This window comes from Drosophila ficusphila, unplaced genomic scaffold, assembly GCF_018152265.1.
Source record: "Drosophila ficusphila isolate 14025-0441.05 unplaced genomic scaffold, ASM1815226v1 contig_412, whole genome shotgun sequence".
Classification (NCBI taxonomy): domain Eukaryota; kingdom Metazoa; phylum Arthropoda; class Insecta; order Diptera; family Drosophilidae; genus Drosophila; species Drosophila ficusphila.
Window position 1 is genome coordinate 1,855,657 of NW_025064326.1, and position 14,557 is coordinate 1,870,213.

A 14,557-nucleotide genomic window follows, 5' to 3' on the forward strand; every position below is an offset into this window, starting at 1 on the left:
GTTTTTCCTTTTTTTTCTAGTAAATAAAAGATAAATGTTCATAGTTTGTTATTTCTTGATAAAATAATAATAATAATTTGATAAAATCAAATTCTTTAAAATGTTTCAAAACTGCACAAGTCATCCGACAGAGGTCGCCAACATTCAAAAGAAAATGTGCCCATCCGAGTTTCCAACCAATAACAGTGATGCTAATGTTGGAGAAACCTTATAGCGGGAATACGAAATCGAACAATCGATCGTTGCATCGATTTCTTAGCAACTCTAACTGCCATCACTAGCGTCACTTTTTTTGAAAAACATTTTATTTGAAAAACGATAGAACGAAACAAATCAAGCAAAATGTACACCAATCTTGACCTGAACGCCCTGAGTGTGGACGACATCGTGGAGGAGTACAAGCTGCTGCACAATCGCCACCAGCAGCTGAAAGAACAGAGCGAAAAGGACGCCCAAAGGATCTACGAGCTGAAGAGGAATCTGGACACCGCGCTAGCGGCCGAGGCCTACTTGACCCAGGAGCTGGAGCAACTGAGCAGCCAGCCGGTGGCCAGTAACTCGGATAGCGATTGCCAGGAATTGGAGGAACTACGCCGAAAGTACAAGGACCTTAAGGGGGAACATGATTCCCTGCAGCAGGACTACGACGGCAAGGTGGAGGAGTCCCTCGAGCTGAGGACTAAACTATCTGCCGCCGAGCGGGAACTGGCGGATAGGGCTACCTCCGGGTCAAACGATCCCCACGAGGAGTGCGCTGCGCGCCTGAACACCCTGGAACTCGAGAACAGCGAGCTGATGCAGAAGCTCTCTGAGTACGAGGACTTGCGAGTCTCCAGCACCTTGGCTTTGGCCGAAAAGAAGGTAGGCATGACCGTTCCTCGAACCTAAAAGAGTGCGCAACTAATGCAATACACGCTTCCACACAGAAAACCATCGAGTGCCTGGAGGATCGAGTGAGCTGCTTGGAGCAGAACCTCAACTGCAAGCGGTCCGAGCTGGAGGAGAAGCTGCAGCTGCTGGAGAGCTGCCAGGAGCAGCTGGTGGAAGCCAATGCCAAGATAGCGATGCTTACGTCTGCTCCGGAGAACAGTGGTAAATACGGGTTAGCCATATCCTTAAATCCCGATTCAAAGAGTATTATTTTACAGATCGCAAGGGCAACTCTCTTTTTGCCGAGGTGGATGACCAAAGGCAAGTCATGAAGCAGCTGCTAGCGGCCCATAAGAAAAGTTACCTGGACATGAAGAAGACCTTCGCAGACAGTCAGTTCGAGATCAGACGCCTCAAGCGGGAGAACGTGGCCATGCACACGGAGCTGCAGGCCTGCAGCACCATCTTCTGCAGTGCGGATAAGACCTATCAAAGTAAGTGTTACTTAGTATTTAGATATATATATTAAACTCTCTTTTTTAACGCAGACAAGCTAAACGAGCGCATCCGACAGCTGATGACCGCCAACGACAGTCTGGAAAAGCAACTAAACCTCTCTCAGGAACGGCTGCGCCAGCTGGCCAGCGAGAAGTCTGTCACCTGGCTGGACTCGATGCTGGATTTCTGCAAGTATGAGTTGCCCCTCCTGGTCGACAGCGCGCTGGCATCGCTCGGCAACCAGTTGCTGAGCCTCACCAGCTACGGCCTGTTCTTGCTGACCAGTTAGGTAGCCGGTAGCCCGCACACCCTAATGCCTAATCCTCATCCCCATTTAGACGCGAAACGGATGAGCTGAAGGCGCAGCTCCACAGCATGCGCATCCAGAAGGCGGGATTGGAGGAGCGGATGCGATCCGTACAGCAGGAAATGGCACGGTACGTCCGCTACATGTAACTTTTCTTTCATAAACTAATTGGAGCTGTTAACCTTGGTTGTAGTTGGCGCTTCGAGTCGCTTAAGTCCCGCTGTGTGCTTATTGATCGCGAAAATCTGCTGACGGAGCACAAGATCAGTTTTAAACCCGTGCAGGCTATGGAGTTCAACATCAAGGAGGCGGAGCTCAAAGCTGCGTTGCCGCGCATCGTCAGTGAAGCTCCCAAGTCTCCCACGTCAAATACTACTCAGCAGACATCTGCTTCAAAAACCTCATCCACTACTCACCCTACAGAGATTATAGTTCTCGATACACCCATAAAACCTGCCGTCAAAAAAGAGGAAATGGAGCCTGCCGAGCAGGATACAAAAACACTAACACCTGTAAGAGTTAAACAAGAATCAGGGGAATGCGGAGTAAAGAATGTGGGCAGCTTGCCTATTAAGACAATAATGGGTATAAAGATAAAGAAAGAAACCAATTTAAACGTGGCACTGGAAGCCCAGAAAGATTTTTCCTATCCGGAAGTGGAGGTAACTGAACCGAAAGGGTCTCCTCTCAAGACCAATGTCAGCCTTCAATACGGCGAAAACGACGAGAATATGAATGAAATGAACCAAAATGAAACAGAGGAAGACGATCAGAAGACTATTGAAACTCCAGCTAAGCCGTTGATGAAGGGCACGCCAATCAAGCAACGTTTGGGAGGCATAAAAGTGAAGTCCAACGAACAGCTGCTCGATAAAAGGCAGCTTTCAATAGGGACTCCTGCCAAGCCACAACGCAAAGGAACTCCGGTGAAGTTAATAAAAATAAAAGCAGAAGCTGAAGACAGCGACGAAGAGTCCCTTAAGGAATCTCCCACAAAGGCAGAAGGAGTAGAGGGCGTAGAAATCCTGGACAGTCCCACGCCACAGAAGCCACAACGCAAGGGAACACCCGTAAGGATTGCCAACACCAATGTGCGATCCATCCTCTCCAAGAAGAGGGAAATCTTCGCCGAAGATTCGCAGAAGGCGGTGAAGTTTAGTGCGAATGATCCCATCGTCCACAACTTGAGTCCCGTCGATAGATTGCTGGATGCGGAGGTCGCCAAGGAAAATGAGAAGCCATCGGAAACGGAGGAAGCCAAGGACGTTAAACCCACAATTAAGCGGCCGAACATCATACGGAAGATTGTCGTGAGCTCTCGGAAACCAACGATGAAGTGAATGCGTCAGCTTATCAAAGAACTTTTTATTTGAATTTAGACTAGCCAAACTTAACAATTAGTTATAGAACAAGACGCGGAGATTGCAAATATAAACAAATTAATAAACCTAACGATACCTAGGAAATGTCTCGCAGTTCCTCTAGCTTGGGGATCTCCTCCACGAAGGACAGATGATCGTAGATGGGAGCCGTGGACCCCGGAGTGGCCGCCAGCATCCCCTCCGTGTCGCCATCGTCATCCACGTGCTCCTTTATCTCGGCATAGAGCTGATAGGGCAGCTCCGTCGGCAGCGATTCGTAGGTGACGTGGTGCGTCCTGGAGCAGGCGGACTCCCTGTTGCCTGTGCAGTTGCAGATCGAGGTGCCTCCGCTCACTGGGGTTTCATAGCCGTCGGGCAGTTCGGTTTCCAAGTCCACCGGGGTTCCCCCGCCGTTGGCAACGGGATACCGCACTATGTCCACGTGGTCCACGAATCTGGGCCTGCTGGAGGACTTCTCGCCACCGAAGCAGGGCAATCCGGAGGCGTAGTAGGACAAGTGGAAGAGTCGCTCACAATGGAGGTACAGATAGAGCAGGAGGAACAGGAAGGCGATTCCCAGCGGCAGCATAAAGACGATTATCAGCGCCAGGGATTTCTGACTTCGATGCAGTTCCACGGGGTTTCCGTAGAGGACGGTGAAGCTGGACACGTTCCCATTGGGATGTGCCACGGGAACGGGAGCCGAGGAGTCCGAGCCATTGATCCTCACCTGCATTATCCTCCTCGGCCTGGGAGGCTCTTCCGTTGGCGGCTCTTGGGGCTTGCAGCTCAGGCCATTCACATTGATGTGGGATATATACTTTGAGTACTGGAACAGGCGGAACAGTTGTGGGTGCGAGTGCGAGAAGTTCAGCAGCCACTGGCAGCTCCAGGGATTGCCGTCGATCAGGAGGCGCAGTTGTGGGTTCCAGTAGGGGGACTCCGCCTTCTCCGTCTCCCTGAAGCTCATCAGCTGATTGGATCTCAAATCTATGAGCTGAATGCTAGCCGGGGAGAGCAATCCCACTTGGAAGAGGGACAGTGTCCGGAAGCGGTTCTCCTGCAGGTAGAGAGACCGAAGACTGGTGGTCCTGAGGAACCAAGTGGAGTTCAAGTGCTCCAACTTGTTTCTGCTCAAGTCCAGGATGTCAAGGGTACTTGGTCCGTCGTGAAAGCTAATGTTCAAGGACACCAATGCATTGCCGCTGAGGTTGAGACGAACAATGTCCAGATTTCGAGGGGGATCCAGGGAAAAACTTCTCAGCTGACAGTTTGTGAGGGTAACGTTGACCAGTTGGGCTACCCCTTTCTTCAGCAGCAATTCTCCGGGTTGGATGGGCGTGTCTTCGATCATCAAGTCCGTAAGGTTTTCGGGTAAGCTTTCCAAGAACTTTCCCTCTATTTTTTTTATATTTCCCAAGCTCAGTTTTCTCAACTCCGACATCTGCATGATGAAGTCGTTTTCCTTAAGGACTAGATCCGCTTCGTCTTGGATGACCAGCTCCTCCAACTCAGCACAGCCCTGAAGCTTTTCCAGGTACCTCAAGGAGTTCTGCTGCAGTTGGAGCACCTTTAAGTGGGGCGAGTCCTCAAAGGTATCCCCACTCAGCGTTCCCAGTTCATTGTTTTTCAAGGAAACCGTCGACAGGTGGGACATTAAAGCTCCGCCACAGCTCAACTTCAGACTGGCATCGCCCACGAAATGCTGAATCTCCACACTCTCCAGATCCACACAGTTGTCCAGGTACTCCAATCCGTAACTGGAGATTCCCAAGGGCGGTGTTTGCGAGCCATCGAGGAGCACATGCCTCTTGCCGGCCACCCTTCTGGCGCCCAAGTCGAAGGCGTTCACCTCCAGCGAGCTGTTCCCACTGCAGTCTATGTCCAGTGGCAACCCAAAGTCCTGGCTGCTCCTCTCCACGGAAGATTTCATATATAGTGTGGCATGAATGACGCAAGCCGGATTCAGTATGGACCCATCGCCGGATTCGAAGGCGGAAGAGTTCCCGTCGTTGGCCGCCCGCACGTGCGACAAAACCAGCGACACGACGACGAGGAAGACGCACTGCGTCATCATCTCGGAAAAATGCGAGGTGCTCATCGAAGCGTGGCACTGCGAGTACGCCAAACCATCAGACCCGTCCGTTCGTGTGCGAAACTCAAACTGAGGCGAGAACAAATCGCCGAGCGACCCTCACATTGGAAAAGCCAACTGAAAAGCCGAAAACCATCGGCGCACCTTTGGCTTCATTTCAATATGCTCCCCGCTGGCCGTCTCCGATAATATGCTACCCACTGATTCTAAACGCCCAGGGGATGCTGTGTGCATCAGTCTTTTGCAACAAGTGGGTGGAGTGCTTAAAGAATGAACAAAGGTTAATGGAATTTTGTGGGAGTGGAAGTTCTTAAGGATATATAAGTTTAAGGAAAGCTTTCTATAAAAATTGATTCTCCTTTAAGAAATCTCCCTTCGGTGCTCTTCTACCTAATTTAATTGATATATACTACAAATAATATTTAAGCAATAGGTATCTTAAAGTTGCCAGCAACATTTCCATATGTTTTAATATTAAAAAAGTTATTTCTGAGAGAATCTTTGTTTTATATTTAGACCGGCTGACGTTCGTTCACTGCTCTCTCCTTCTCCGCAGAAGAATGCTTCCTATTTGCCCCGCATTGCACACTTCTTTCTTTTTATTTCAGCTGTCATCGGCCCCAATTCCCCTGCTTTCCCTTCTCCTCCACAGGCGCCATCAAAACCACCCGATTCCAAATACTTTTTGCACAGAATCGCGCTCCAAAGTGGCTGTGGAAATTGTTTACATATTAATATACACAACGCCCGATCGAAGCGATATTCTGAGTGAATCAGCTGTGGAGGAACGCAAATGGGCAGGAAAGTGGATTTCTATGGAAACTATTGTTTACATTGCATATTTTGATCAGCAATTGCTGGCCATGTACTAAAGACTGAAAAGGGAACAGAATAGGGCAAATGAGCCACTAACTGAAGAAATATTTGGGTGGAAAATTTGGAAAAAAAAAATTTGAATCCAAAATATGTGCTTAAAATTCCCGTGATATTTCCTTCAGATATGTAGTTTTCCTCGATCCGATTTATAACATTTCTGTTGTGACGCTTTATACTTTTAGAACGCTCACAAACGATTGCATCCATTTGCTCTCCCAACTGCCCATTAAAAAACCAGCCATTAGTCGAAGTATTAAAAAGGGTTCGTTTTCACGATCAGAGTGAAAGTATCGGTGGCTCGTTAGCGCCGTAAGGAGCCCAGGCAACTTGAGGATCGGGTCCGAGAGTCGGGAGCCGTACCTTCAAGTTGCCTGGACGGCCGAGGGAAGCGATCCAGGAGCAAAGTCCTAGATCCTAGATCTTTCCCCTCAGCGTTCGCGGGCTGCCGAGTCGTCCGAGGCTGGATCCCTGGGGCAGCTGGCTGATCCTGATCAGACTGGGCCGCTGGGAGCCCGCAATGCCTGCAGGGGCACCGCCGCCGGCGGAGGGGATGCCCGCACCGCCCGGAGTCGTCATGGAGTAGATGTGCCGCCGGAGCACCCGGATGTGCTTCTGCGAGACCTCGAAGTTGTGGACGAGCGTGTGCAGCTGGGTCTGCAGCTCGGCGATCAGGCTGTCCCGCTCCTGGATGAGGCCGGAGGTGGAGTTCTGGCTGCGGGAGAGCTTCAGCTCCAGGTCGTAGATCCGCTTCTGCAGCTCCCGGCGCTGCTTCTCGCTCTGCTCGCGGTGGCGCGAGAGCTGCCGCTTGCTGCTCGCCTGGAGCTGCTCCAGCTCCTCCTTCACCGAGGAGAGCTCCTGGGTGAGCTTCCTCTTCTCCGTCTTGAGGGCCGCGTTGTAGTTCTTGAATATCTTGAGGTCCCGCTCGGCGGCCTTCAGCCGGTTGACGGTGACCAGCTTGCGGCGGCCCAGCTCGTCGATCTTGGCCTTCAGCTGCATGGCCTCCTGCTGCAGGACGCGCAGCTTGTCCGCCAGCAGGCAGTTCTCCCGCATGACCTTCTCGTGCTTGGAGTGCTCGTCCCGCATCATCTTCGGCAGGTGCGAGACGCTCTTCAGTTTCGAGTCGATCTTGGAGCGCAGGCCCTCGATGTCCCGGTGGATGCTCGACTCCAGCGTCCTGTTGTTCACGTGCAGCTTGTCGATCTCGTGCTTCTGGCTGCTCATGATGTCCTGCGCCTTCACGCAGCGGCTGTGGTAGTCCGCGATCCGCTCCTGCTGCTGCCGGATGAGCGTCCTGAACTGCAGCTGCTCGCTCTTGAGGCTCTTGATGGTGCCCAGCAGCTGGTTGAGGTCTCCATCGCCTCCGTCTCTGTCGCGCTTCCTCTCCCGATCCCGTTCGTGCTTGTACTTGTTATCCTGCTAAAGGATAAAGCAAATGAATTGATTTAACATACCACAGAAAAGCTTAAGGACTTAAATCCTTTATGGTACCACAACCACTATTTTACCTGTGAGGTGTTCATCACGTCCTTCAGCACACTGTACACGTCCTTGAAGGAGGCAGGCTCCCTGTCGCGCTCCTCGTGCTCCAGGGACCTCTTCCTCCGCTGAGCATGTCGGTTGGCCAGCGTCTCCACAATGTGGCTGTCGTACACGTTGTGCTTGCGCCGATCCTTCGACTGGTGACCGCTCCTCTGGGACGGGTACTTCTGGTGGGAGATGTCGTCGCAGGAACTCCGGCCGGAGAGGACGGTCATGAAGCTGGTGTTGCTGCGCAGGATCTGGGGGCTCCTCCGCTTGATGGTCAGCTGCGAGGCCACGCTGCTGGCGGAGCTGTAGAACCCCTCCGGATCCGGCTCACTTTCCATGTCCATTGGCGAGGGTTGAGCCCTGCTGGTCACGAAGTGGTCGTGCTTCTGCTGCATCTCGCACAGCTCGTAGTTGATCTGCATGTACTTCTCCTCCAGGTCCTTGGTCGTCTCGTTGTACTCCTTGAGCTCCTGCTTGTACTTGCTGAGCTCCTCCTTCAGCTTGCTTCCAATGGCCTCCGAGGGCGGCGGACTCTTTGTGCTTCCGTCCGAGTCGAGATAGTCCTCCGGTTCTCCGTCGCTCAACCCCAGATCGACCTCCTTGCTTTCCTTGCCTTTCTTGCCGTTCTTGGGCATCCTCAGGACACTGGGGCAGGAGTGGTCCCTGAAGCCCAAGCTGCTGGCACTCATCGAATCCCGGACAGTCGAGTTCTGCGACAGACTGACGTAGCTGCTCTTCTCCGCGGGCTGATCGCCGCTCCGCTCCTCCAGTCCGAGATCCATTCCCATCGAGGTGGAGGTGGAGGTGGCTCCTTTGCGGATCCGATCCTGACTGCAATCCAAGTGGGCGTTGTCCTGCGGCTAGTGGTCCCTTCGATGGCTCTAACATCTACGAAAATTTAGCCTGTTCGGTTTGTGTTTCACTTGTGTAATTTTTGCGCTGCTTTTGGCCAACAGAGAATTTTTTTAAAACGTTATTACACATTCGAATCCCAAAAAATTGTATCCAAATTCGCGTAAAGTGTTACAAAAAGCCTACTCGCCTGATACCTGGAGATGAAGCCATTGCTTTCGAGTTCTTTGTTTTGTATATGAGAGCCTTTTAACATACATATATTCTAACTGTAATAAATAAATAAATAAAAGAATATTTTCCCCCCTAATAAAAGTGTATACGTTAAAATAATCTGTTGAATTAAGCATACGAAATTCTTTTTAATTCGACAAAAACAACAAGAAAGGAAGCTACCATTCATCGAAGTAATGGCGTTTTTTCTACCTAGGTATTTATATTCATATTTTCAGCGATTGTCCCTATGACAGCTTTATGATATAGTAGTCTGATTTTCGTGAAATTTAATTAAATTATTTACTAAATAACATCATTAAAAATAATTATTTTCAGACGCCTGCACTTTTAAAATCTAATAAAAATTAGAGAAGTTGTGGACTTAGAATTAGTTAATTTTGGTCAATGTTCAGCACACCCATTTTCTGGAAATTTGAAAGGGGTTTACCCTCATTGAAATTAAAAAAAAAAAATCAGCCAAAAAATAAAAAATTAACTAATGATGCAGTTGGTTAGAGAATTGAAATGCAAATGATGGCATACCTCTGCCACTTTGAATTCGGAAGAAAAATTGGAAAAGTTAATATTCTTTTCAATCTCTCGTATTGGAGCTATTCGATATAGTCGGCCGATCCGGTCCGTTCCGACTTTTAGTAATGTGTCAGCAAGATAGCTTTAAAACTGAGAGACTAGTTTACATAGAAACAGTCAAACGTACATAGTTATTTCGATTCAGATTGTAATGCTGATCGAAAATATGTATACTTTATGGGGTGTCTCCTTCACTGACTGAAATTATAAATACCCCCTGCAAGGGTATAATAAGATTTATTTTGTCCCAGTTCAAGAACTAGTGGATTGTTTGTTTTCTGCTAGGACTTTCGTAGATCTTGGGTTTCGCCTCGTCAGGGGATCCAGTACGCCAGGCTTCTCCGTTCGCCTACCCAAAGTCGAAGCAGGCTATTCCAAATCTGTTGCCCACCGACCAGGCCGAGTGTCCGAGGGTTTCTCAGTTCATTTTATTCGTTTACGAACAAAACAACTGATTCGTTCCAAGCTTTTTCGAAATTTTACCTTCAGAATATGTGTTTAAATTTTCTCAGCATATAGGAGTAGAGCCAAATCGTCAGTAAATCCAGCAGTGTAAAAATCGAAAAAAATTAAAAAAAGAAAAAGACATTTTTGGACGAACAGTTGGCAAGCCGAAACTTCAGTTGCGAACCGGCGTAAGCGATTCCTGAGTCACGATGGCCGAGAACACGGAGTACACGGACGAGGGCGGCGAGTACGAGGACGATGAGCACTTCCTCGACGAGCACGGAATGATGGAGGAGGGGCCCGAGGTGGACCTGTTCTCCATGCTGGGCGAGTCCTCCGACGACCCGGAGCAGAAGCGCATGTACATGGAGTACCTGTCGCTGATCAAGGAGATCGACTGCCAGAACAAGATCATCCAGGACATCAAGGGCAACATCATGGACATGTGCGCGAAGCCCTGCAAGACGCGCAACGAGCTGCGCGAGATCAAGCGGCTGCGCATCTGCATGGAGCAGGAGAACATCAAGCTCCACACCATGATGAACCGGGCGGTGCAGCTGCAGAACTTCGGCTCGCACCGCCACTACCGGGAGCTGCCGATGACCACCACCGTGGACGAGGACAACCTCTCGCCGTACATGTGTGGCATCGGAGTGCCTGCCCCGCCCGGCGGCAGCAGCGAGGATCCCTGCGGCGAGGAGCCCAGCTCCTGCCCGAGTGTCTGCGGCGGCGGAGGCGGAGGCGGTGGTCAGCGGGACACGGCCGGACAGGAGGACAGGCTCATCTGCGCGCTGCAGAAGGCCATGCAGAAGATGAAGGGCGCCTGCCCGGAGGACCGCAAGATGATCGAGGAGATCGCCTGCGCCATCATGAGCTGCAAGAAGCAGCCGGTCTGCGTGCCGGGACCCTGCCCCAAGCCCTGCCCGAGCCCCTGCCCGAGTCCCTGTCCAGCTCCCTGCCAGGGCCCCTGTCCCGAGAGCAGCAGCACCAGCAGCGCCCCCTGCTCCCCCTGTCCTCCGCCCAAGAGGCAGCGCCCGCAGAAGGCTCCCTGCCCGCCGCCGTGCCCGCCGCCCTGCCCGCCGAAGTGCGACTCCATGGAGAAGCTGAAGCGGCGCATCCAGAGCATGCAGTCCTCGGTGAAGAAGCTGCTCCAGGAGGTGACCTGCCGCGAGGGGCCGGAGCCGCCCTGCTCCGACGACGACGACGAGGAGCAAGATGAGTCTCCCTGCAGCCGGCCCTGTCCGCCCAGGCCGCCCTGCCCTGAGGACCCCGACCCGCTGGTCATCTGCGGCGGCAAGCGCAACACCAAGGCGGACAAGTACGAGAAGATGAAGGAGAACTACACCCGGCTGCTCACCGAGTTCCAGCGCAAGGATTGCCAGATGAAGGAGATGCAGAAGCGGTAGGTCGACTCCTGAATATTTGCCATCATAAACTATATCCTTTTCTTGACAGGATGAAGGGCATCTGTGGCCCCTGCCCGGCCAAAGGAGGCGACGGGGACGCCGACGCCGCCGAGCTGAACCTGCTCCGCGCCCGAGTCAATGAGCTGAAGGAGGAGCAGCTGGAGTTCAAGTGCATCATGAAGGAGCAGTCGCAGCAGCTGGAGGACTACCGCAACAAGTACCTGCTGGCCCAGCAGAAGGTCGAGGAGCAGTGCGTCTCGCTGGAGAAGCTGAACATGAACAACAAGCGCATCGAGCAGCAGATCAACACGGAGGTCAAGGAGATCCGCGCCAAGTTCCAGGAGAAGCTCAACGAGCTGCTCCACTTCCCCAAGCTGCTGGAGAACGAGCAGCTGAAGCTGGCGCAGGTGTGCAAGGAGAAGGACGAGATGCAGACCAAGCTGGTGGTCGTCTGCAAGGAGCTGAAGGCCTGCAAGGCCCAGCTGGAGCAGCCCAGCATCGACGTGCGCCCCCAGCTGGCCCAGTGCCAGATGGAGCTCACCCAGGCCCGCAACGAGCTGGAGGAGCTGCTGCGGCAGCGGGACCTCTTCTGCGAGCAGCTCAAGTCCACGCAGGACGACCTCGACACGCTGCGCACCGAGTCTGCCAAGATCATCGCCGGCACCAAGGAGCGCGCCGAGCTGATCAAGTCGCAGCAGCAGGAGCAGATCAACCGGCTGGAGAAGGAGCTGGCCCAGTGCCGCGCGACCGCCTCGCTGTCCGTCAACGATCGGGAGGCAGTGATCCGGGAGATGCAGGGCCAGCTCAACTCGCTCTCCTACAGCTTCGATGCCGCCCAGAAGCAGATCAAGACGCTGCGCAACCACATCGCCTACGTGTCCAACGAGAACTGCTTCCCCGTCAAGTGCTGAGTGGGAAGGAGTCCAGAATCGCCTTCAGAAAGTACACATCAAACCAATCGGCGTGCCAGTCTCACATTCGTCCCCTAAACAGTCACGATCATTTTTCAATTTATTTTGTAACCCAAATCTTAGTCGATCTAATAAATGTATTAGAACATTTTTGGCCAACAAATGTAAACGCTTTTGGAATTCCAAAAACCCACCAGTAAATCTTCACCAGAAAAGCTTCATTCAAACACGATTGAAGGCATTCTCTTACCTTTTTCAATGCCTTTAACTTATCACATCCACTATCTCATCGCTGCTTATCTATTCAGTCAACCCGCTCCGTTTTTGTAAATCCAGATAAGTAGCACAATTAAGTTTTTGTTTTGGCGCTCCATAGGAAACAGTAGATATTGCTTTATTCTGGCATTTAAGAGGAACAGCTACAAATGGTCGGTTTGCGTACGTTAAGGAGGAGCGCTCCTCGCAACAAATGGCACACTGGAGACGAGTCTACAGGGACTTGACGGCCAGCCTCTTCATCTTGGGCGCGTTACGCTTGGCCTGGCGCTTCTGCTCCTTGGCCTCCCAGCGCCGCTGCTTCTCCGGATCCTCGTCGGCGAGGATGCGCTCCTTCTCCTGCTTGCGCTTGTCCTCGCGACGCTGAGCGGCAGCTTCGGCACGCGCGGCATGGGTGCTCTTCAAGAACTCCTCCTCGACACGCTGGCGGTTCTTGTCCGACTTGGCTTTGCCCTGGAATTTAAACAACATATATTAAGTACAGTTCAGCAATTATTTAGGTGCACCTACCTCCTTGGACATGCGGTAGGTCTTAAGGCGCTCCATTAAATAAAAGATCAACAATAACAACGGCTTAATGGTCTCCATTTCGGCGTGCTTCGGAAGATTAAAGCCGGCGAGGAGCACGGCCTTGGTCTCGGGCTGCTTGAGGGTGCCGCCCTCCTCCTGCTGGATGGGGCCACTGAACTGGTCCGAGATGTGCAGGTAATCGATATAGCTTTGGTACTTGTTGAGTGCAGCGATGACGCGCGACTCCAGGATGGCGGACGTGGCCTCCGGCACTTCGGAGAGCACGCCAAAGCCGGTGGGCACGTTGTAGCGATCCTCCGGCTTGCCGACTAGACTACAGAACTTGCTCTGCGGACGAATCGGTGTATTGTCAGATATAGATTGAATCAACTCTAGCAGAACGACTTACGAGATCCGTATACTCCTTAAAGACCTTGGTGATGGTCTTTTTGGTACCGACTGCAAATACGAATGCATCCATTACGCCGCGTGTGAGTTCGATCTTGATGTGGGCCTGGTCCAGCTGGGGGCGCATCAGTCCCGCCACCAGGGACACTAGATCTTGCCGCTTGATCATCTTCAGCTCGACGAGCATGCCCTCGCAGCAGGTCCTGCCGGAGCACCACAGGGTGTACAGGCTCTCGCTCTCCTTGATCAGCCCCGGGTTCTCGTTCTCCGCCTTGCCGTCGTCGCCGACCAATGCGAAGTTCTCGTCGAGCAGCGCTCTGTGGGTGCTGAACCACAGCTGCGCCAAGCGGGCGTTCTTGGCCTTGCCAGCAAAGAAGTTGGCAAAGTAGGCCAGCAAGCCGGCGACCATGAGCATCTCCATCCAGTATGAGTCCCAGTGCGTGCGGAAATGCAGCGGGATGTTGGGGATGTTCAGCTTCGGCTCCGCCTTCTGGTCGATGGGTGGGTCCTTGGAGTCCCCGCCGTCGTATCCCTCGAACTCTTCTTCGTCCTACAAACCAAATTAAGTTTTTAAAAACTCTGACCGAGTACGAATAATGTTGTTTTTCAGAGTTCGAAGTTCAAGGAATGGAAAAAAGTGCAAAGTTAAACTTTGTTACTTTAAATGATATCTTTGTTACATAATTGAAAACGTAGCGTAATTTTTGGACAAAAACGCCTGATTTTCATTAAACTATATAGAAAGTTTAAGAAATACTTTCAGTTACAAAGGTGAAAGTTTTAGATTTGCATTTCCTTAATTAAAGGTTCTACTCTAAGATTCAATACGAAGGTCTGAAGGTCTTCGACTAAGAGAGTCAAATAAACAAAAAAAGACTTGAATAAGCGAAACCTTTCAAGAAAAAATGTCATTTAGTTAATTAGAATATTGATTAAAGTGCCTAACCCCCACGATCCATCGGAACGTGAGCACCTGTCTTTGTTTACCTGAAAGTGCTCGAACTCATCGTCGTCCTCTACGAGGCCATCATCCTCGTCGCTCTCCACATTTTGAGCCGGCTTTGAAGGGGCATCCTCCCGCGATTCTCCGCGGTTAGAACCCGCTCCTCCCGAAAAGGAGTCCGCATTTTTGGCAGCGGGCTCTGCGTAAAAGTTGCCGTCGTCGAATTCGGCAAAATCATCGCTGTCGTCTTCCTCGAAATCACTTTCCGACCTTGTGCTCGCAAAGCAGAGGAGCGCCAGCAGCAGAAAGGCAAATACTGGTCGCATCTTAAAGGGGATTACTGTGGCGCAATCTCGTCAGTTCACTTAATTTACAATTTATCTAAACGTAATGTCCTAAAACTTTTAATTAAGAAAAAAAACTAGGTTAAACAGTGTGCCCGTTTTGATTTTAGATGGTAATA

General features: G+C 51.4%; 5 protein-coding genes across 5 annotated transcripts; 2 read left to right on the top strand and 3 right to left on the bottom strand.

The window, feature by feature from the left end:
- The first annotated feature begins 276 nt into the window (after positions 1 to 276).
- Positions 277 to 3,116, top strand: LOC108092510 (protein Spindly). The gene is made up of 6 exons (XM_017192128.2): positions 277 to 861; positions 927 to 1,092; positions 1,149 to 1,364; positions 1,419 to 1,560; positions 1,707 to 1,805; positions 1,869 to 3,116. The coding sequence occupies exons 1-6, from the start codon at positions 343 to 345 to the stop codon at positions 3,013 to 3,015; spliced, it is 2,289 nt and encodes a 762-aa protein (XP_017047617.1). The 5' UTR covers positions 277 to 342; the 3' UTR covers positions 3,016 to 3,116.
- On the bottom strand, positions 3,021 to 5,250 carry LOC108092511. The gene has a single exon (XM_017192129.2). It carries the CDS (start codon positions 5,135 to 5,137, stop codon positions 3,134 to 3,136), a length of 2,004 nt encoding a protein of 667 aa, XP_017047618.2. The 5' UTR covers positions 5,138 to 5,250; the 3' UTR covers positions 3,021 to 3,133.
- Positions 5,251 to 6,097: 847 nt separating this feature from the next.
- On the bottom strand, positions 6,098 to 8,562 carry LOC108092563 (trichohyalin). Its single transcript, XM_017192202.2, is given in 3 exon segments — positions 6,098 to 7,420; positions 7,513 to 8,352; positions 8,354 to 8,562. Coding segments are annotated over 3 exon segments (1,908 nt in total). The 5' UTR covers positions 8,423 to 8,562; the 3' UTR covers positions 6,098 to 6,421.
- Positions 8,563 to 9,572: 1,010 nt separating this feature from the next.
- On the top strand, positions 9,573 to 12,120 carry LOC108092559 (kinesin-1 heavy chain). Its single transcript, XM_017192199.2, has 2 exons — positions 9,573 to 11,042; positions 11,096 to 12,120. The coding sequence occupies exons 1-2, from the start codon at positions 9,850 to 9,852 to the stop codon at positions 11,955 to 11,957; spliced, it is 2,055 nt and encodes a 684-aa protein (XP_017047688.1). The 5' UTR covers positions 9,573 to 9,849; the 3' UTR covers positions 11,958 to 12,120.
- A 191-nt stretch (positions 12,121 to 12,311) lies between these two features.
- On the bottom strand, positions 12,312 to 14,542 carry LOC108092557 (PAT complex subunit CCDC47). Its single transcript, XM_017192194.2, has 4 exons — positions 14,139 to 14,542; positions 13,153 to 13,701; positions 12,744 to 13,091; positions 12,312 to 12,686 (listed from the first exon to the last, which is right to left on the bottom strand). The coding sequence occupies exons 1-4, from the start codon at positions 14,418 to 14,420 to the stop codon at positions 12,447 to 12,449; spliced, it is 1,419 nt and encodes a 472-aa protein (XP_017047683.1). The 5' UTR covers positions 14,421 to 14,542; the 3' UTR covers positions 12,312 to 12,446.
- Positions 14,543 to 14,557: the final 15 nt, after the last annotated feature.

Coding starts and splice junctions, on each gene's coding strand:
- LOC108092510 (XM_017192128.2), top strand. CDS start 343: ATGTACACCAATCTTGACCTGAACGCCCTGAGTGTGGACGACATCGTG. Junction 1,561..1,706: donor TCGATGCTGGATTTCTGCAA/GTATGAGTTGCC, acceptor ATCCCCATTTAG/ACGCGAAACGGATGAGCTGA. Junction 1,806..1,868: donor GTACAGCAGGAAATGGCACG/GTACGTCCGCTA, acceptor CCTTGGTTGTAG/TTGGCGCTTCGAGTCGCTTA.
- LOC108092511 (XM_017192129.2), bottom strand. CDS start 5,137: ATGAGCACCTCGCATTTTTCCGAGATGATGACGCAGTGCGTCTTCCTC.
- LOC108092559 (XM_017192199.2), top strand. CDS start 9,850: ATGGCCGAGAACACGGAGTACACGGACGAGGGCGGCGAGTACGAGGAC. Junction 11,043..11,095: donor ATGAAGGAGATGCAGAAGCG/GTAGGTCGACTC, acceptor TTTTCTTGACAG/GATGAAGGGCATCTGTGGCC.
- LOC108092557 (XM_017192194.2), bottom strand. CDS start 14,420: ATGCGACCAGTATTTGCCTTTCTGCTGCTGGCGCTCCTCTGCTTTGCG. Junction 13,702..14,138: donor ATGAGTTCGAGCACTTTCAG/GTAAACAAAGAC, acceptor TTTGGTTTGTAG/GACGAAGAAGAGTTCGAGGG. Junction 12,687..12,743: donor CCTACCGCATGTCCAAGGAG/GTAGGTGCACCT, acceptor TTTAAATTCCAG/GGCAAAGCCAAGTCGGACAA.